The 21404-nt window shown below is 46.3% G+C and overlaps 1 protein-coding gene across 1 annotated transcript; it reads left to right on the forward strand.

Annotated features, from left to right (window-relative positions):
* The first annotated feature begins 513 nt into the window (after positions 1 to 513).
* CHMP6 (charged multivesicular body protein 6) lies at positions 514 to 20546 on the forward strand. The gene is made up of 8 exons (XM_053300870.1): positions 514 to 672; positions 12153 to 12262; positions 14314 to 14401; positions 15336 to 15422; positions 15513 to 15578; positions 16812 to 16892; positions 18187 to 18241; positions 20266 to 20546. The coding sequence occupies exons 1-8, from the start codon at positions 610 to 612 to the stop codon at positions 20316 to 20318; spliced, it is 603 nt and encodes a 200-aa protein (XP_053156845.1). The 5' UTR covers positions 514 to 609; the 3' UTR covers positions 20319 to 20546.
* The last annotated feature ends 858 nt before the right edge of the window (positions 20547 to 21404 follow it).

A 21404-nucleotide genomic window follows, 5' to 3' on the forward strand; every position in this document is an offset into this window, starting at 1 on the left:
TTGGGCCACCCCAAATCATACCCCGCCCGATGCCTTTGGCAATCAGTGAGCAACCGCTGCCTCTCAGCTTGTTGGGCTGCAAGGGAGTGACGCCGCTTCAAACTGCGCACACACCAGGAACCGCATTCTGTTTCTGGTGCGTCTCAAAGTTAAGCTTTGGGACAGCCGAAAGCCCTGCACAGTGCGGCCCAAGGCTTCGCTTTGGCCTAAAGCGTTCTCAAGTGGGCTGCATTCAAGAAAGTATGGGGCGGGGCGGGGCGGGGGGGGGATGAACGTGTATATCCGTGTACTTCGCAAACCACCCTGAAGACCCGACAAGCCGGGATTCGGGAACCGCGTCCAGGCGGGCGGCGTGGGAACTTAAGCACCAGCCGCTCTCCTCGAGCGACAATATTCGCCCCTCCCTTATTGGCCCCGTTCCTTTTCTGTTTTACCCACAAGTCCCGCCCGCTTCCTTGAGAGCCCTCCCCATCTTGGTCCGGCTGCCTAGCCCGTCCTCTTCCGCGTTCGCTTTTTCGCTAGGGTAGAGCCTTGGTGGCCGCCATACTGAAGCCGGGGCTGGGTGGGGCCAGTGTAGGCCCGGGCCGCCGCGCGGGCGGGGCCGTGGCGATGGGGAATCTGTTCGGGCGAAAGCGGCGGAGCCGAGTCACCGAGCAGGACAAGGCTGTGCTGGTGAGAGCCACGGATGGGGTGGAGCGGGGGAGAGAGAAGGAAAGTGCCGTGGCTGCTGGCTGTGGGGGACTGACCCGGTGCCGAAACCCATTGGCAGGCAGTTTACTATAAATGCAGGAGGAGTAGCAGACCCAGGTTTCACCCCAAATTGCAATATGGGGCTCTCTTCTAGTTCTCATTTATTTATATATTTTTACACGCATACATATGCGTGTGTGTGTGTACCCATTCTCTCGTCTCTTGAGGATGACCAGATCCAAAGGAGGGCGGGGCTCCGGTATTTTTAATAGTTATACAGGAAAGGGAGCTTTCGCTTCTTTAGGAGAGAACAGTCCACCCGTATATTTTCTTTCTACACAGCTGTTGGAGATTTTAATTTTTTTTAATTATTCGATTTTTATACTGCCCTTCCAAAAAGGCTCAGGATAAAGGATCTTTGTCCTCCTCTCTGTCAGAAATCCAGCCCAGCAAAACCTAAGGAGTGCAGGTTTCCTTGGTGGAACACACCAGCGTGCAGCAGCCCCCTTGTGAGTTTAGGTCAGCTTGCAAGCTCCTGTTGGGCCCCTAATCACTAGCTGAAGTCCAGTGACATGGTTTAGTGAGTGGGTTTGGCTCTGGGAGGCTCTTTTGTTTCCTGATTTGAACCCTTTTGCCAAGTTTCTGCAAGATAAACATAACAAGGCCCCCTTAAGAAGAGTGAAGGGGGTAAGAGTTCAAAAGAACTTTGCAAGTTCTAATTCTCACTTGGTTTGCAATTCCTCTCTATTCAGAGATCTTGGGGAAAGTAGATATTCTTAATAATTAAATGCATAAGTGCTGAAAAAAGACATCTGTTTAACACTGAGGTTGTCCAAAGGCATCATATTCCCTACCCCATAAGATCAAGTCTATGGACAGTTGAAAGGGCAGCAAAATAAGTTTTGAGACATGCAAGCACTGTTCCCTCTTAAGGCATGCGCATATGTGCGCGCTCACACATTTTTTAATGTCCGCTCAGTTAATTTTAGATCCCACTCAGGTTTAATCAGGAAGGTCCCACTCTGAATACATGTGCGCGCACACTGCCTTGATACTGCCACCCAGAACAAAACTCATTCCACACACAGATGAAAGAATTAGAGAGAACATTGCATGCAAGGTTGGCGGAGTGAGGATACAGTATGGTGGTGAGTCCTTTGGACTCACTGGACTAATGATAGATAGCACGCCTTGTGTGAGAGCCCTGACTTGAAAGCACAAGCATGCTGTTTGGCTTAAGATTTTAATTTGTGAAATGGAAGCACAAACTTACAAGTGTTTTGTGTATTATAATGTACTAATGCATATGCAATGATGACAATACTATATGGTGGGGGAGCTAGAATGCTGGAGGGGTTGTTGGGATCTGAGAGGAAGGTATCATGAGAGACTAGGATGCAAGCTAGAGGAATACTGAGAGTTGCTGAAATGTTTGATAGGGTGCAAAGCTGTGACAAGGATGGAATATAAGGCAGTGGTTTATAAATGTGTTATTCCGGAAAGACACATAATTGGCCTGTCTTCAGCCTAACCTATTCCATTTTCTTCATCTACACAACTGAATCCCTTCAAGGCAAGGTTTCTTAACCTTGGGCCCCCAGATGTCGTTGGACTACAACTCCCATCATCCCCAGACATGGCATTTGTGGCTGAGGATGATGGGAGTTGTAGTCTGACAACATTTGGGGCCCCAAGGTTAAGAAACCCTGCTTTAAGGTGTAATGACATGCTGTTATTCAATACCCATTGTTAGATTCATGGTGGCGTACCCATAAGGCATCCCACTGATTACTTCCCGCAAGGATTGACACTGTGTTTCATGAGGAAGCCCTGTGTTTTTAATAGCACAAGGAAGATAGGCATTCAGTGCATATAGCTTTTGTCTTAAATGCTATACACACTGAGAACCTGAGGTTAGGCTTTACGTTCCTTCTTCCTAGGCCTGATTAACACCATCTGGTTTTAATGTGGGTTACCAACATTAGCATGCTTGTGTGAACCCATGCCAAGGTGATTTATGGCCCAAGATGAATCTGAGATTCCTGCCTTGGTGTAGGTTTGTATAGTCAAGCTAATGTTGCTAACCCAGAGTCGAACAACTGAGTGAACCAGGCCTTGGAAGAATGCCTCTTACTGCTTTGTAAAGGTAAAGTGTGCTGTCAAGTCGATTTCGATTCCTGGCACCCACAGAACCCTGTGGTTTTCTTTGGTAGAATACAGGAGGGGTTTACCATTGCCTCCTCCGGCGCAGTAAGAGATTATACATTTCAGCATCTTCCTATATCGCTGCTGCCCGATATAGTACCAGTGAGGATTCGAACTGGCAACCTTCTGCTTGTTAGTCAAGCATTTCCTTGCTGTGCCACTTAAGGTGACTGCTTTGTGCAAGAAGTATAATCCTCCTTGAAGGCTAACCCAGATGTTTTATGAATACGACAGTGAATATTTATACATCAGTTTTCAACAAAAGTTCCCAAAGCGGATTTCATAGGTATAAATAAATAAAATGGCTCTGTGTCCTTGAAGGGCTCACCATCTAAAAAAGAAACATAAGACAGACTCCAGCAGCAGCCACTGGAGGGATGCTGTGCTGGGAATGGTTAGGGCCAGTTGCTCTCCCTCTGCCCAATTAGGAGAGTCACCACTTTTAAAAATGTGCCTCTTTGCTCAGTTAGCAGGGGTCTTCCAGTTAATGGATTCCAGCATGAAGCATTCTGCAGTGCTCTCTTGAGCCTTCAGTTAGCTAAAGTAGCCTTTCAAGAAGCTGGTAGCATCTACACATTCAGTGAAAAGTTTTTGATGTGCTTTGGAGATTCAGCAGTAAGGCCACTGAAACAATGACCGTTTGGCTTGTTGGTGCCCTGGATCTGGGACACAGTGTTCCCTCTAAGGCATGCGCACACCCACAAGTTTTTTGATGTCCGCTCAGTAAATTGTAGATCCCGCCTAGGTTGAATGAAGTTCTTTCCCTGTATTAAGAGCCTTTTAGTGCAGGAATTTTGGGCAATTGCTTTCACTTTCAGTTTTTTCTGTTTATACTTATTTATTTATTTATTTATTTGTTTGTTTGATTTATATACCGCCCTTCCAAAATGGCTCAGGGCGGTTTACAATTAAAACAAACTTATAAAACAATGAAAAGCTAAAACAAAAACAATAACACAACCAACAATTTAAAAACATTTTAAAACAAAAGTTAAACATTGTCCCCAGACCCCAGCTCAAGAAGACACGTAGACTTAGTATGGAAGAAAAGGGCCACAACTTTGTTAATTATTACACAAGGCATGGCAGACTGGAACACCAGGTGATTAATCACCCTTAGAGAACAGTGTGGGCCAATAGAAGCAGGTCAGAACTCTACCCAGTCCTACCCAGCACCCTACTGGGCGACACACCCTGGCTCGGGAATGGGCAGGTACACTCCACCCAATTCCTTCAAAGCCGACCACCCCCTTCTGTAAGAGAGGATCTGGATACTTCTAGGCATTCGTCCACCCCGGACCACACAGCCCAAAGGTTGGAGAAGTCCTGAAGCAGGGTTCGTGGCAATCATTCTCCCCGTGCCACACAGGCTACAAAGGAGCGATTAACCAATCACCCCTTTTACATATCCAAGGGTGCTCACCGATGTTCTAACCCTCAAATTACCACCCTGCCCGCACTGTTCCTGCCATTGTGGCCGACCTAACTCTAACTACGCACCCAGGACACAGAACGGAGTAGGCGAAAAAAAACCCAACAGTGGCCAATGCGTTGGGAGCAAAAAATTCCTACTCGGCCCCTTCAGGCAGCCAGTCACTAGACCTGCTCTGTACCGGGGAGGGAAGGAGGGGAGAGCTCCTTCTCCTGTGACTGCCTGGCCCCAACTGAAGAGAGAATGGAGAATGGGGCGGGGATCGGTCGGTCCTGGCCGAAACCCTGCCCCTTGACCAAAAGGGTCAAACGGAACCCTTCTTGGGCTTCGTGCAGGACAGGCTGGGACAAACTCCCTCCCCTCTGCACAAGGCCGGGGGGGGGGGGGGTGTTAAGTAATTAAAAACCCTAAATCAAATTAAAAATTAAGACATTTTTAAAAGCCCCGAAAGGCCAGGCCAAACAAATATATTTTATATACTTCCCTCACACTTAAATATACTTCCCTCACACTTAGGATTACTGGCTGACAACCACACTAGCACTGCACTGGTGCAACAATGCTGACATCCAGACTAACCTGCACTGTTGTGGGGGAAAGGGTCAATTTTCACGGATCTCCCCTTCCCTCTGAAACCCATTGTTCCTCCCAAAAATGTAGAGGCTGTGCAGCCCCCAGGGACATATTTATGGGAGACATTGTGGACTTCAGAAGGAAGGGGAGATGGTGAAAATTGCCTCCCCCCTCCCCTCACATGACAGCACTAATGCTAGTGTTAATATCAGCCATTTGCCCTCACATGTTCCCTTAATGTATGTGGTTTGAGCCCTGTCCACACCTGGTGGATGCTTCTGGTTCATGACACAGATTTTGTAAAATACAGCCAGGGACATAGGACAGGCAAGGTTAAGAGAAAGGGAGTTAGATACTTCCATGCTATTTCTTTTCCGTTCCTTCCTCCAGTCTTGAGAATTCTAGTGGCCATATCGGCTACCTGTTGAATCTGTGTATGCTGCTATTGAATGCCAGGTGAGATGAGGACACTGGCTTGACGTCTGATGTTGAGATTTGGGTGGGGGTGGGGGTGACAGAAGTGTGAATCTCTCCCAGTTCTACCTGGCAGGTTTCTGGATGAAACAGGAATCTAGACTTCATGCGTGGGTCACTTTGGTCTATAGGGATTCCATTTTGGCCACGTCCCCAGTTCAGAAGTCTGCCAGTTCTGAGTGTGTTTACTTCAGACCAGGCCAAGGAGACCAGATTAGGATTATATTCGTGTACTGTCCACCCTGCTGCCCAACAATCCCCCTACCTTAGCTGACAAAGGTGATCTCAGAAGTGCAGGCTCCTAGGTTTATTGTCCTGGAGAACTTCAACATCCATCAGGCTTAGCTCAAGATTTCATGGCCTCCATGACTACTATGGGCCTATCTCAGATTATATCTGGCTCTACACATGTGTCAGGTCTTATTCCCGACCTAGTTTTCTGGTCTGGGTGGTTGGAGGGTGATCTGGGGGTAGGGAAGCCTGAAAAGATCTCTTTGTCATGGACAGATCCTTTCTGTGTTGGGTTTAAGCTAGCAATTACCTCAAACCTCTGCAGGGGTGGAATATTCTGTTACTTTTCCAAAGTAAAGAGCCTCAGATGCTGTAGTCTTGCCTCATAAGGAAGGTGCTCTAGGCCCCTGATCATCTTGGTTGCCCTCTTCTGCACCTTTTCCAGTTCTACAGTATTCTCTTTTAGGTAGGGTGACCAGAATTGTATGCAGTACTCCCAAGTGTGGCCGCACCCACCCACACAAAATGCTTTTTCTCCGCCTCCATTGCATCTGCTCAGCGCAGACCAGCAGAACTGTTTCATGTAGCAAAGACATTGCTCCACACATTACCCCCCAAGGTAATGGGAGAGGAATAATCTGCAGCCCGTTGTGATCAGTTTGCGTGTCAATTTGCAGATAAAGTCGCTCACATCCGTGCTGCCCTGGACTCCAGGGTTTGGGCAGTTCCGGCAGACGTGCCTCTGGTACCATCTGGTCCCATTGTGTTGGAGTCTTTTCATTTGGTGCAGCCTGAGGATGTGGACAAGATCTTGGGCAGTGTGCGGGTGACATCGTGTGCTCTTGACCCTTGCCCTTTATAGCTAATAAAAGCTGCCAGGGAGGATACAGGCAGATGGTTGGAGGTGATTATTAATGCCTCATTAAGGGAGGGCAGGATGCAATCATGCCTCAAGGAAGCGATGGTAAGACCATTATTTTAAAAAGCCCTCCCTTGATTTCCTCCAATCCGGACAACTATAGACCTGTCTCTAACCTTCCCTCTTTGGGCAAGGTAATAGAGCGTGTGGTGGCGTCCCAAGCTGCAGAGGGTCTGGGATGATACGGATTATCTGAACCCTTTTCAGTTTGGCTTCTGCCCCGGATATGGGACTGAAACTGCCTTGGTCGCTCTAGTGGATGACCTACACCAGGAACTAGACAGGGGGAGTGTGTCCCTGTTGGTTCTGCTGGACTTCTCAGTGGCGTTTGATACCATTGACCATGATATCCTTCTGGACTGCCTCTTGAGTATGGGAATCGGAGGTACTGTGTTGGAGTGGCTCTTTTCCTTTCTGGGGGAGGGGTCCAGAAGGTGGTGCTGGGGGACTGTTGCTCAGCTCTGTGGCCATTGGCCTGTGGGGTCCCGCAGGGGTCAGTCTTGTCCCCCATGCTGTTTAACATCTACATGAAACAGCTGGGAGAGGTCATCCGGGGACTTGGACTGAGTTGTCAGCAATATGCAGATGACACTCAGCTCTATCTCTCCTTGTCACCTGATCCTAGTCATGCACACGGGACAGGGCCTTCTCTGTGGCTGCCCCCAGACTCTGGAATGCTCTCCCAGTGGCTATTCGCTCCTTGGTCTGCATCTCAGTTTTTAGAAAGCATGTTAAATCTTGGCTTTTTACCCAGGCTTTTATATGATTGTCTCTACTGCTGCTTCTTTGTGTTTTGTACAGTTCTTATGCTTATATTTTAAATCTTTTCAGTCAGATTTGTTTTATATTTTAGCTTAATATTTTAATTGTGTCATTTTTATAGTCTTGTTTTTCATTTTTGTGTGAACCACCTTGGGATTGTTTTAATGAAAGGCGGTATACAAATTTAACAATTAAATAAATGTATAAGTATCCTCTGCTGTGAAGACAGAAGCAAATAACTCATTTAGCTTCTCTGCAACCTCCATAAAATTTGTACACCGCCTGATGATTTACATATCAGGCGGTATAAAATATGATTGATTGATTGATTGATTGATAAATAAATAAATTGGTTTCTCTGCAACCTCCATATCCTCCTTAATGATCACTTTCACTCCCTCATTGTCTAACGGTCCAACTGCCTCCCTGGCAGGTTTCCCGCTTCTGATGTATTTAAAGAAGTTTTTGTTATTGCCCTTGATACTTTTGGCTAAATGTTCCTCAAACTCTCTTTTCGCTTCCCTTATTGTCTCCTTGCATTTCTTTTGCCAGAGTTTGTGTTCCTTTCTGTTCTCCTCATTTGGGCAGACCTTCCAGTTTCTGAAGGAAGTCTTCTTCCTCTTTATAGCTTCCTTAATTTTACCTATTTGCCATGCTGGCATCCTCCCAGTTTTGGTGGTACCTTTCCTCCTTTTTGGTATACGTTCTAACTGGGCTTCTAGTATTGTGGTTTTAAGTAAACTCCATGCATTCTGGAGCTCAGTGACTCTCCTGATTTTCCCTTTCAGTTTTCTTTTCACCAAACTCCTCATTTGAGAGAAGTTTCCGTTTCTGTGTGGAGGAACAGCCCTCTATTCCTCCTAACCTTTTTACCACTGTTACCAAGTGGACTTTTGGCATGGCTGGGTCCACTACAATAGCCCTTCAAAATTAAACAAAAACAAAAACAAAAAAACCCCCTCAGTAGTGTGGAAAGGCTTATAAGCGTGGGGTGGAGACAATCAACAAGCTTCTAGTTTGTTTTTACAAGAAAATTGCGGTTCTGATTGCAGCACAGGGCTGGGGCTCAGTCCAGCCTGGCTCTTCTCTTTCTTCTTCGTGATTTCAGCTGAGTTTCTCTCTCCAGCGGACTGACTTCCAGGACTCTGTGAGGCTATTTCCACGGAAAGTGGGCTAAGGGAGCTTAGCCCTCTTTCTGTGGAGCGTGGGAACCACCAGACTTGTAGGCGAGCCTGGTGCTTCCAAGGCAGCTAGCCCGCCTAGAACACCCTCCCCTTAAATGAGGTTAACAGAGCGAGCGGTCCGTTAACCTGATTTCTTTGCTCGTGTGTCACCGTGGCGCGTGGTGACATACAAGTAGACCCCCGACTGGGAGGCTGCAAGCAGCCTCCCGGCCTCGGGGGTCTCTCCAGGATGCCCTGCATGCTTGTGCAGGGCATCCTGGAACTTCTGGGGGCTGCGTGGCCCCCAATCCCCGCAGCCTCCGCCGGCTCTGTGATAGAGCCGGCAAGCCAATCCAGCTGCCCATCTATGAGCGGCTGCCCGTCTGCAGGGAGAGTGGGCTAACCCCGCAGAACCCCGTCGTCTTCAACCTTCAGCTCTGACTCTCTCCAGCAGACTCTACTTCTCTGGCTTCCAAGAATCTCTCTCTCAGGACTCTGTTGATTTCCCTCTCCCCTCTCAAAACACTACCAATATATAGAGTTTCTCTGGCCCAACAGTTTTTTAAGCCATCCAGTTAGAACAAACAAAAATATCAGTTGTCAAAATGCTATACCAAAAGTGAAACAAGAAGGAACTTTTGACCCTGCCAGCCTTCTCCATGCACAGGGATTTGCAACCACAAAATCCTATTTGCAATAATGAAGTTTGGGGAATATAATATAGTACAAATCATTCATCAGGGCTTATTTACAATAAGAGGTTTGGGAATATTAATAAGGGGCTTATTTACAGAAACCCAAGAAGTCTAGGCCTCGTTCCTTCACAGTTTGTGTTAAACTTCCTTGGTGATTCTCTCCCCGCATGTATGCTGAATTGGATCGCACTATGGTCACTGTTCCCTAAATGGTTCCATGACACTGACATCACACACCAGGTCCTTGGCGCCACTCAGGATTAAGTCCAAGGTCGCCTTCTCTCTGGTTGGTTCCATGACTAACTGTTCTAGGGCACAGTCATTCAGCGTGTTTAGAAATTTGACCTCTGTGTGATTACCTGACTCTGAATTTACCCAGTCTATATGTGGGTAATTGAAGTCACCCATTATTACTGCCCTGCCTCTCCTTGACACTTTCCTGATTTCCTTCTGCAACTCCTAGTCACTGTCTGGATCTGGAGGGCAATAGCACGTCCCCTGTAGCACATTTCCTTTCAGACCTTGTATCACCCACAGGGTTCTGTGGAGGACTCCAGTCCTCCTAGGTTTTCTAGCGTGTTAGATTTTATCCCTTCTCTAACATACAGTGCTACTCCATCTCCAAGTTGCCCCTCCCTGTCATTTCTATAGAGTGTATATCCAGGGATAACAGTGTCCCATAGGTTCTCACTGTTCAACCGTGTTTCTGTTGTGCCCACTATATCTATTTCTGTATTAGCAACCAAGCACTCCAGCTCACCCATCTTGGTTTGGAGGCTTCTGGCATTGGCATATAAGCACCTATATGCTGAATTTCCTACCTGGTGTGTGCTATTTTTCTTTTGGCTCTTTGATCTCTTTGACCAGCTAGCACATCCTTCCGTCTGCTGTTTACGTGGTTCTACTCTGTCCCCTTCTGTTTTATCTGAATCTTTTTGCACCTTAAGGGGTGGCATTTGCCAAACCGGGTACTGCCCAGTTCCTGTTGGCTATACCCCAGGCGTCATTTTAAAAGCTGCTCTTCAACCTTTTTTATTTTAAACGCCAGCAGTACGATTCCATCTTGGTTCAAAAGCAGCCTGTCTCTTTTGTACAGGTTTTGCTTGCCCCAAAATCTCTTCCCATATATATCTGCCAGTGACCTTTGCTCCTTTGTGGAGGCCATTCTTTCACCATTTCCCCACTGTCTGAGATACAGCGGGTGCCTGCAAGGAAAAGGGCGATCTCAGCTGTGACACCCAAATTATGGAATGACTTTCTTAAAGAGGTACACTTAACCCCTTGCTGCCCACCTTCAGAAGGGCCATGAAGGCTGTGGTGTTCATGCAAGTTTTCTGAGACCTTTAAAAAAAATAAGAGTTTTTAAATTGCTTTGTATTGTATTGTATATTTTCTTTCCCCCCTTTTGGTCTGTTATGATTTAATGTGTTGTATGTTTTTATTTCATGTTTTAATGTTGTGTTGTGAGCCACCCAGAGAACAATTTGTTATGGGGCAGCTAACAAATAAAGTTTATTGTTGTTGTTGTTGTTGTTTACACAGTCAGACAGGTGTTATTGACTGGTTATCTAGACATCGAGTCCTTCTCAAGGACCTGGGATGGCTGAATTTTATTGTCAATGTTATTGCTGTTGTTATAGATATCGTCGCAGAATATAGGCTGTTCCCAGTAAAGTGGCTTTTTGTAATTGGCTGATGGTGATTTCTGTGGCCCCTATGGTGTTGAGGTGCTCTTCAAGTTGTTTTGGGAGTGCACCCAGGGCGCCAATTACCACTGGGATTATTTTGATCTTTTCCTGCCACACCCTTTCAGTTTCAATTTGTAGATCTTTGTATTCTGTTGTTTTTTCTATTTCTTTTTCTTCTATTCTGCTATCCCCTGGCATTGCTATGTCAATTATTTTGACTTGTTTTTCTTTCTTCTCGACTAAAGTTATAGCTGGTGTATTGTGTGGCAGATGTTTGTTTGTAGTCGGAAGTCCCATAATATTTTTGCATCTTCATTTTCTACAACTTTTTCAATTTTATGGTCCCAACTTTTTCAATCTTTGGCTACAGGTAGCTTGTATTTTTTGCAGATGTTCCAGTGTATCATCCCTGCTACCATGTCATGCCTTTGTTTGTAGTCAGTCTGTGCGATCTTTTTACAACAGCTGATTAGGTGGTCCACTGTTTCATCTGTTTCTTTACAAAGGTGGCACTTGCTGTTTGTTGTTGATTTTTCGACTTTTGCTCTTATTGCATTTGTCCTTAGTGCTTGTTCTTGTGCAGCTAGTATTAAACCCTCTTCTTTCTTCAAGTTGCTATTCTTAAGCCATTGCCAGGTCTTGATGATGTTTGATTTTCCAGTTATATTGTGCAAATATTGACCATGCAGTGTCTTATTTTTCCATTTTTCTGCTCAGTTCTTGACTTGTTCTTTCTTGTAGGCCTGCTTTGTTTCATTGGTGTTGAATAGTTTCTCGTTATTGACCATTTTAAGTGCATCTTCTTCACTGTCCTTTATATATTCTTCAAGGCCTCTTTTCTCCTTATTATTTAAATTATTTAAATTAAATTAAATTATTATTATTATTATTTAATTAAAATGACATTGCTAAAATCCCTTTTGTTTTACTTTAAAGTGTTCTAATGTATTAATGTGTGTGTACACATATGTAAATTTTATTTTGAATGTAATTTATTTTGAAAGCCTTGTGTGCATTTTGATGCCTAAAAAGGTAGGATATTTCCCCACTATCACTGGTAGTGTTCTTAACATAAAACATGCTGCACCAGAAAGCTGATAGTAATCAAATAGTTCTTAACTTTGAGAGAGTAATGTTCAACTTCTATGGCTGCTCCTGTAGCAAGTCACCAATGACAATAATGAAGTGGGTGGAGGAACGAGACTTCTGGTATTATAGTTAGGTCTGCTTTAAAGAGAGAGATCGACGCCACTTGCCAGTGGCTGTAGTAGTAAGGTTTGGGAGTGTGTCATCTAATTGCAGATTTCCTTTCTTCTCTAGCAACTGAAACAGCAGCGGGACAAATTAAAACAGTATCAAAAAAGGATATTCTTGCAGCTGGAACGGGAGAGGACTGTTGCTCGGCAGCTACTGAAAGATGGCAAGAAAGAGTAAGTGTGAATCGCTCACTTTCTGTCACTGATTTATAAGCTGTCTCAGTCAAGATCTTCCCACTGCAGCGTCCCCCTCCAGCTCTCCCTGGGACACATTTCTACACTTGATCTTAGCCATTCGGCCAAGAAGCAATGCGGGATGCATTTCGGTGGAGAACGTAGTATATTATACAGGCTATCCATTAATACGGCCACTGATCCAGAAGCTCTTCCTGTTATCATAGGAGCTACAGAAACTGCTTGTCCGAAGCTGCAGCTGTATTCGTGGTTGGTCTGGGTTGAGCATTTTCTCCACGGAAATATGCCCCAGAAACAGTTGGAGTACATCATGTGGAAAGATCACTGAATGTCTGAACGAGTACTATTTGGGGCTGAAGTGTTGCTGCTAATGAAATGTAGCTATGTTGGCTCAAATTGCACAATAGCTCAGTGGCAAGGAAAATGTTCTGCTTGTTCCAGGTTCAGTCCCTGGCATCTCCAGTTCAAGGCAGTATGGCTGAGAACCAGAGTTGCCAGAACCTAAGGGGTATACTTGTGGGTCAAATGGGCCATAAGCCAGAATTTGGCTTTTTAAAAGCCAAATCTGGCCACCTAGCTGAGAACTCCCCTAGCAGTAAAACCATATTCAGCTATGCTTAAAAGGAAAAAAACCTTTTATAAGAGTGGTTTAAACCACTCTTTAAAATGCCGTAAACTCTCCATGGGAGGAGAGCTGGTCTTGTGGTAGCATGCATGGATTTCCCCTTTGCTAAGCAGGGTCCACCCTGGTTTGCATATGAATGGGAGACTAGAAGTGTGAGCCCTGTAAGATATTCCCCTTAAGGGATGGAGCCGCTCTGGGAAGAGCAAGAGTTTTCAAGTTCCCTCCCTGACATCCCCAAGATAGGGCTGAGAGAACCTTAGAGAAGCCACAGCTGGTCTGTGTATACTAAGCTAGATGAACCCATGGTCTGACTCAGTATAAGGCAGCTTCCTATGCTCCTAAAGCAGCATAAGTACAGTGGGTGACAGGGTTTGGACTAATGGGAGTTTTTGACAGTCTCTCTTGGCATCAGCACACGTTCCTTTATTGAATCATTCTGGAGAGTGCCTGCCCTCCTTTTGATGATTCCTGGCCAGCCTCATACTCTGTAAAACAACTGGCAGGATCATTTTGTAAAACTGAAGTAAGCTCTGAATGCCATGTTATACTAGGGGAAAACTCAGCACTTTTTTCTGAGCACAACTAGTAATTGACTAAAGTTCTAAGCCTTGTAAAGCAGCTGCAGTGGTGCTGTGAAAAACACACCTGGCATCAGGTCTCTTAAGATTATCTGATTTTATGTGGAGTTAAAAATTAAATAGCAAATATTGGGATGCCATTATATTTAAGGCTCCAGTCTGCCCATAGCTAGAGTACTGTAGGCAGGTTTTGTTTCCATCACCTTTGAATGGGTATAGTAAAGATGGAAGAAGGTTCAGAGGGAATAAAGGCAACAAAAATATCAGAGGGAAGGAGTGCATTATTGATTAAGAAGCTGAGGCACTTTAGCAAAAGGACAAAGAGCTGCCATGATAGAGACTTACACAGTTGTGCATGTTGGGACAGCAGAGAAACCGATCTTTCTCAAAATACCAAAGTGTGGTCATCCAATGAAATTGATTACCCTGAGCCTGAAGGCAGACAAAAGGGCGTACTTCATGCATTGCAAAACTTGGCATATGGAATTCACTGCCAGATAATCGCTCATGCGATGGCCATGAGCACAGGTAACTTTTTAAAAGATCAAAATGCTTGAACGAGTGTAACGGTTACTGTTAGCCCTAATGTCTGAAAATGGACTTTCTTGATTAGAAGCAGTCTGTTTCTGCTGCCTGGATGCACAACACCAGGAGATAGCTTGCCCCATCATGCCTTCTTTTGAGGTCTTTCCAGAGGCATCTTATGGGGTGCTGTTGGAGAAACAGTGCTGGACCAGATAGATAGCTCTTTGGTCTAGATCAGCAAGGCGGGACAGAGGCGCCAAGGGTCTTTCTACTACAGTCTGTGTTGTTCTCTCTCTCTCTAGGAAAGCCAAATTGCTGTTGAAGAAAAAGCGATATCAAGAGCAATTGCTGGACAAAACGGAAAACCAAATTAGTAACCTGGAGCACATGGTAGGTGGCAGGGTTAGAGACACCTGCAAATCATAATTAGCCTCATGATTTTCAGGGATTCTAAAGCTATGGTATCTGTATGCTCCTGAATTGGGTATGACTGCCCTTAACTTCCTAACACACGAGGAACTTTGTACTTGCAGACTACTTGGACCCTGCCAGGCTTATCTAAACTGGTTTCTTCCTTAATTCTCCATGGGGGATGGGATCCAGTATATACAGAGGGTACATAATTTGCTAATGAGATTCATATACCCAAGGATTCAGGTAACCAGCTTTCTGTTATTGATGCTGCAGTAATGTTGGGCTAGTCGCCTTCATTGTGGCCTGTTCAAAGATGCATGTTAAACTTAGAGGCTCCTCCTCTGCAAAGTAGCAACCTAGGGCAGTTGAAATTCCCCTGCCTTAGGCAAGTGGTGATCAGAGGACAAGCCTTTTCCTGTGGTGGTCATGGAATGCTTTGGAATGCTCGCCATCTGTGTGCCTGGGACCCACTGTTATGAGTTCTAGGTGCCAGGTAAACATAGCTTTATTTACTGTTCCTTTACTGGCACTTGCTTTTAGAGTTTCAGAAGTTTAGAGTTGTAACTGCTGCTCTGTTGGTCTTTAGTTGATATTTGTCTTGTCTTTAAACATATAAGCCACCCCGAAGTTTTGACAAGGCAGAATAGAAAAACTTTACAGCCACCACTGCCAAGCGGTGACCCAACAGGGAAGATCTGGCATTGCAGTGCTGTGCAGAAGCCAGGGAAAGTATGTCATTGGCCTGCGCTGTGCAGGCCTGTTTTTCTGTCCCTGCTTTGCTTGCCTCTGCAGTGACAGCTGGGAAATGGAGTACCTGCCCCTGTATCAGCTCCAGTTGGCTACTTTGCTTGCTATCCCTTGGTGAAAGACAGTGTTACCTAACCCCTCTGTTGTCTTCTCATTCCCTCAGGTCCAGGATATTGAATTCACCCAAATCGAGATGAAAGTGATTGAAGGCCTCAAAATTGGCAACGAGTGTTTAAATAGGATGCACCAGGTAGGTATGAGCCAGGCTCCGGGCTGAATATAGGCTGTTTTAGGCCAGCTTTCTTGACATGTGATATGTGGATTTCTCCTTCTCCTGCAGGTTATGTCAATAGAAGAGGTAGAAAGGATCATGGATGAGACCCAGGAAGCTGTGGAGTACCAGAGGGTAGGTACTGCCTCCTGTCATCTTGGAACGTCTCTAAAAATTGTACTGTGTCTTCTCATAACATACTCTCCCATTCAGTTGGGTGCCAAAGGTGTGTGTGTTGTGCCACCTGGATTCTTTACTGGAGGAAAAGCTAGTATGCTTTGGCATGTTGCATGCAAATGTAGACTGGGCTATTCCCTGGTACTGAAGCGGAGATTAAAATAGGCCGTTTAGATCTGAGACAGCCTTTGCTTGTGAAGTAAGGCTCTCACGGAATGTGGGAGGGAGGGGGTGTGCAGTTTCAGAATGGATAGCTCTTTCTGGAAGTGACCTTTTCATGACCAAGAGGTGCCTCCTGACTAGTTTCCCGCTCTCATACAGGGGGAAAGTCCCCACGGGAAGTTGCAGGGTATGTATAAATGGGAGCATTAGAGAGGCTTGGGCAGGATTTCTACCCTGCCTGTCTACCAGAGCATTCAAGGTGGCTTACCACCACAAAATCACAGTAAACATGCACAGTGTAAAAACTAAATTGCCCCTGAAAATAAACAGTGGACTTTTTTTTTTTTGAAGTATGTGTGCTGTGGGCATCCACTAGGAGCAAGGCCTTCTCAGTGGTGGTGCCATCTGTCTGGAACACCCTCACTGAGGCCCAGCAGCATTTCACCCTGGCACCAGGTGGAAAACGTGACTTTAAAAAGCAGTCTTCTAGTGGTTGGTTGCTGTTGTAACATTCTATTGTGTTTATGATTGCTTTTATGGTTTTATTGTGGAGGGGCTGTTATGTGTGCTAATATTTGTTGTAAGCCATTTGGGGTCTCTTTAAGAGAATGACAGGATAGAAGTCTCTTAAAATAAATTAATAAGCAAGGCCTGGTAGAATAAACAAGGTTCCATAGCCTGCCTGTCCTCAAACAGTAGAGCAGGGCTGCACAACTTCGACCCTCCTGCAGATGTTGGACTACAGCCCCCATCATCTCTGACTGTTGGCCACTGTGGTGGGGATGATGGGAGTTGTAGTCCAACAGCAGCCGGAGGGCTGAAGTTATGCATCCCTCCAGTAGAGGGACACTGCTAAGTGGGTGGGTCTCAGCGTAGGAAGTCAAAGCTATGGAGCTGGGATGGAGATAGCTCCATACCCCACTTACTGGGTGCCTGGTTGTGCTGCCCCATAACTGCTCATTTGCTACCCCCCTTGGATTTGCTGCTGCTGTGGTGTTCAGTGGCCTGTCTGCTCTTTTTCCTTTACAGCAAATAGACGAGATGGTGGCTGGCAGCTTCACTGAAGAGGATGAAGATGCCATCCTAGCAGAATTAGATGCCATCACTCAGGTGAGTGTTAATCCCCGACCCTGGTAATTAGCTCTTGACCTGCATTTTGAAGTGGTAATTTTTCTTCAGGTTGTGGGATTTTTCCATCCTGTGCAGCTGGCAGATGCTGTGACCTTGCTATAGATATCTTAATTATAGCTGCCTGCATGTGTTTTCTGGGCCTCCCAAGGAGTCTGCCAGGTCACACGCAGACAGCTTAGATACAGGAGCTGGATATTTGAACCACATTCCCTGCTGACTTACAGTTTGCTTCCTTGTCCCTTAGATGAAACTACTCTTTCAAGGCAGTGCCCCTGCTTTTCTAGAATGGCATGCCCTTGCCCTTCACCACTCTGGAAGAGGCCTCTGAATACCTGTTGCAGAGGAGCCGTGGTGGGCATGGGGACGTGCCCTCTGCCCTTGCCTGTGGGCTCCCCAGAGACATCTAGTGGGCCACGGTGGGAAACGGGATCCTGGGCTAGATGGGCATCCTTGGGCCTGATCCAGCAGGGCTCTTCTGATGTTCTGGTCCCTTTCCTCCTAAGCATTTTCTTCTTGAGCTCTTGATGAACTCTGGCTGAACTAGAGTGCTGCTGGATCTTGTTGGCGATTCACTGTAGGGCAGGGCTGCCCCACTGTGGCCCTTCAGCTGTTTTGTTTGCTTTTTAATGACAACTCCCATCCTCCTCGGCCACAGTGGCCAGTGATCGGGGATGATGGGAGTTGCAGTCCAGCCACAACGGGAGGGCCCACGTTGTGCAGCCTCCTGCAGGGCGATGGGCACTCCTGAGGCAGAAGGGGCTGCATCTTTGGAACTATGGGTGGGTGGTTGCTGGTGACTCTTTGAAGTGCCTGCTAATCTCAGACTCCAGCACAGATTTGGCTGAAAGGTCCACAGGTAGAGGGAGAAATCTCTGCCCTGGCTATAATCCTGCAAGAGGGCATGCTGTGTTCTCAGGTCAGCTCCCACACAACATGATGACGCTGGCCAGGGGAGGAGCCACAGTGTACGTGTGTGCGGTTTTCTTCTTATTTGGTGTGCTTTCTTTTACAATCTGGAGGACAAAGCAAAGCCAGCAGAACGAGGAAAGAGACAAAGCAGTTTTATCAATTACATTTTCAAGAAAAATAAACAGTTGTTCAACTGGAAGCAAAAGTTGAGAACCCAACCAGCTCAACTTTTGGTTGGGGAAGGGTGGAGTAGAACAAGGAATGATGTCCTTCCTTGCCACTTTCCTGGGCATCTGGAAAAACAGTTTAAAGTTCTGTGTCATCACAGAATACTAATTTTACAGTATGCCTTGTTTTCTTGCAGGAACAGATTGATTTTCCAGAGGTTCCCTCAGAGCCCCTCCCAGAAAAAATTCCAGGTACAGTTACTTGTTCAGTTCTCTTCTCTCCTCCCCGCCCCCCAGCTGCTGCTGCCGCCGCCACCACCATTGAGCACAACCAGTTGAGGCCATCTTGGCCGTGACTGCATCCCATGCTCAAGAGGCAGATTGGCAGGTCCCTGTGTTAAGCAGCAGGAGTATACCATGCTCTTTCAGCATCTCCACTACCTTTTTATAGCAGCCCTCCCAGTGTTTAGAGCTAGTTGAGATAATGCGTTTCTGGCCCATGCGCTTAGGAAGGGGAATATGTCATATACTTTAGATGAGTGGAGCACATGTAGAATAGCCATTCAGATATACAAGCCTCATTTGCATGATAAAGGGATATGCTAGCAGGGTGGTGATGATGTCTGCAGAAGACACTGGGACTGGCACACTCCGAGCATGTCCCCTTCCTAATCACGTAGGCTGGTAAGGTATCGTCCAGAGTAGCCCTATGTGTGTCATTTCACTCGTTTTAGGGTACTATTTTAGAGAGGAAGCCCTTGACTTGTTATCCTTAGAGCAGCCGAGTAAGGCAAGTCAGTACCATTATGCAGATGAGGGGGTGATGAAGGCTGAGGGTTTGAAAGAGTGGCTTGCCTAAGGCTATCTAATGAGCTCATGGTAGAGATAAGTAAAACAAGTAAAATCCTTCGCAATTTGTAGCTCAGTAGGTACCAGTGTCTCAGCCACTGTGCTACACACTAGCGCTCATTTACTGGGATGGAGTGGGTTGCAGAGGGTAACCTTTTTGAGGAGTAATGTTTTATTAGTTTTATGCCATTATACAGTCACCTGCTTCTCCTATTAAAGCACGAAACACAAAGAATCAATAGGGATCTTGCAGCGGCGCTGAGCTCATGTTGAAACCTTCACCCATTTCCTACCCACCCATCAAATTCTGTATTGACGTGAGGGCCTACGATTCAGTGTTAACCAGTTCCTTCAGACAGAAAGCACACCACTAGTCGGTCTCTTAGCCATATCCCTGTTGTGGTGTGTGTGTGTGTGTGTGTAACTGTATAATGTCAGGGTAGTTAGGGAGGTGTAAGGAACTCCCCTGGGGAAGAGAGCTGTGGGCGGGTAGGGTGCTGTCCAAATGTGGCAGGGCAGGGAGCTGGAAGGTTGCACAGAGCATGGAATGTTAGACTCTGGCCATCAGGAGCCCCCAAAGAACCTGCCTGTGCTTCTGAACTATTTATCAAGGTTGGGTGTTTATTCCCCTTCAGATTTCCCTGAAACTTGTACCCTCAAGAAATCAGATGAAAGCACAAGTATTTGGGGTTGACAGTCACCAGTCACTGTAATTAAGCATACTCTGACTGTGCTGGCATACAGATTTCTGTGCCTCTAAAGAAACAAGTAACAAAAGCTGCCTTTTATTAACAGAGCGTGTGACATTATATGATGTGAATCATTTGCAGCTGTCTGCATAGCTTACCCTTCTTTCTTTGACAGATGTATGTAGATGCCGGCATATGCCAATATTTTCATGATGGCCAGGGGGCGGGGATGATTTTCCACAATGGAAAGGGAGTTTTCATAGGGACAGGAATGGGGTTTTTTAATATGGCTGCGGCAGCATCAACTCTTCTCTGACTGTGGCAGAAGCTCTTTCCACTGCTTCTGTCTCCCTTTTAAAAGGCTAGGACTGAAGTTCCAATGAGCATGAAGAGTCTCTCCTGCCCAGGCTTAGCCCCTCCAAGGTGTATTGGCATCTTGCTGGGAAGGTACTGCATAGCTGTTGAACTGTACCGTGGCACTGCTAGGAGAACATTCCTGCTCTGTTTCAAAGGGAGAATTAAGATCTTCCCTAAACAGGGGCCAAAGAGAGGGATCTACTATGGAAAGTGCTGTGAGAGAAACCCTCTGATCTCCAAGGAAGGAAAGATCGGAGCAGACCTCTGCCTGGGAGAACTGGGCTCAAAACTGAGAGCCAAACGAAATAGTATAATGTCACTAGATAGTTAATTGAGCTTCACTCTTGCCTCTTTATGTAATTTTCCCCCTTCTCTTCACAGAGACATCACCTGTCAGAATCAAACCAAAGCCAGAATTGGTGGCAGCATCTTAACTCCACTTCCTGGAAGATCCCTGCGGGGAACTCTGGAATCCCAGCACACCTGGGGTGTGTGAGAGGCCGCTGTGGTGTCCCACGTGGCTGGCACTCAACAGCCATGCTGGAGCAGGTTTCCTGCACAGAATGGAAGCTGCAACTGGTGGTTGTTCCCATATCAAGATTATTTGTATTGCGTGCACTCCTTTTTGTAATTTAAACTCTGGATTAAATGGTGACTCTCAACCCCTTGAAGCCAAATGCTTTCTACAGACCAGATTTGAACGGCAGTCCTGCCTCGGACACCAGCACGGCCTCTTGCTAACTCTGCCTAAGCCCCCCTGGTGCCCTTCTGAACTGGTGGGTGCTAGGAACAGCCATGAGCTTTTTGCTACACTGAGGGGAAAACTGTTGGGGACCTCCTCAGTCTTCCTCTTGACTTTCTTCAGTTCTCTGGCTTTTCTGAGTGGGCTGCTCTTGCAGGAATGGATTTTTCTGAGCACCAGGCTGTACCTGGACGATATCTGTTAATTTGACTCTGAGATGGGAGCATTGCTTCTGCTGGTAGTGGTCACTTGGGCTCTTGCCAGTGTGCGAAGATACAAGAAGAGTCTTGTATCTGCATTGAGAGTGCTCCTTAGATGGATGCAGTGCCAGTTCTATGCACCAGGCAGCAATGCAAGGCTGCTGGGCTCGGTCTCTAGAAAATGGATGGCCTGTTTGCTTCCGGGGAAGGAGCAAAATCCTTGCTAATGAGCTGTACTTAAGTCCTGCCCAGGCCTCGCATCTTGTCTCTCTTGCCTCCAAAAATACATATTGTGGTGATACTGAACAGAGTTCAGTTTCTAGGAGCTTGTCAAAATGAGATATTCCTGATAGTTGCAAAGCAGCTTTTGATGGTTCTTGCCCTTCCCAGCCCGTTGGCATTTCTGCAGTGGGCTGGAACTGAAAGTGCTCCTCTCCTTTTCAGGGGTGGGAGCGCCTTGCTGTTTCTACTCTCCCTCGGGGTCAGGAATGTGGCATGTCAATACTTATCCGTGTGAGGGTACATATCCAACCGGCCCGGCCCCCTTTAATTATATTGACCTGAGTTGTTATGAATGT

This window comes from Hemicordylus capensis, chromosome 2 (assembly GCF_027244095.1).
Source record: "Hemicordylus capensis ecotype Gifberg chromosome 2, rHemCap1.1.pri, whole genome shotgun sequence".
Lineage (NCBI taxonomy): Eukaryota > Metazoa > Chordata > Lepidosauria > Squamata > Cordylidae > Hemicordylus > Hemicordylus capensis.

Excerpts from the sequence above, each read along its gene's own strand:
- CHMP6 (XM_053300870.1), top strand. The coding sequence starts at position 610 with ATGGGGAATCTGTTCGGGCGAAAGCGGCGGAGCCGAGTCACCGAGCAG. Across the intron at positions 15,579-16,811 it reads AAGCTGTGGAGTACCAGAGG|CAAATAGACGAGATGGTGGC; the intron begins GTAGGTACTGCC and ends TTTCCTTTACAG. Across the intron at positions 16,893-18,186 it reads AATTAGATGCCATCACTCAG|GAACAGATTGATTTTCCAGA; the intron begins GTGAGTGTTAAT and ends GTTTTCTTGCAG.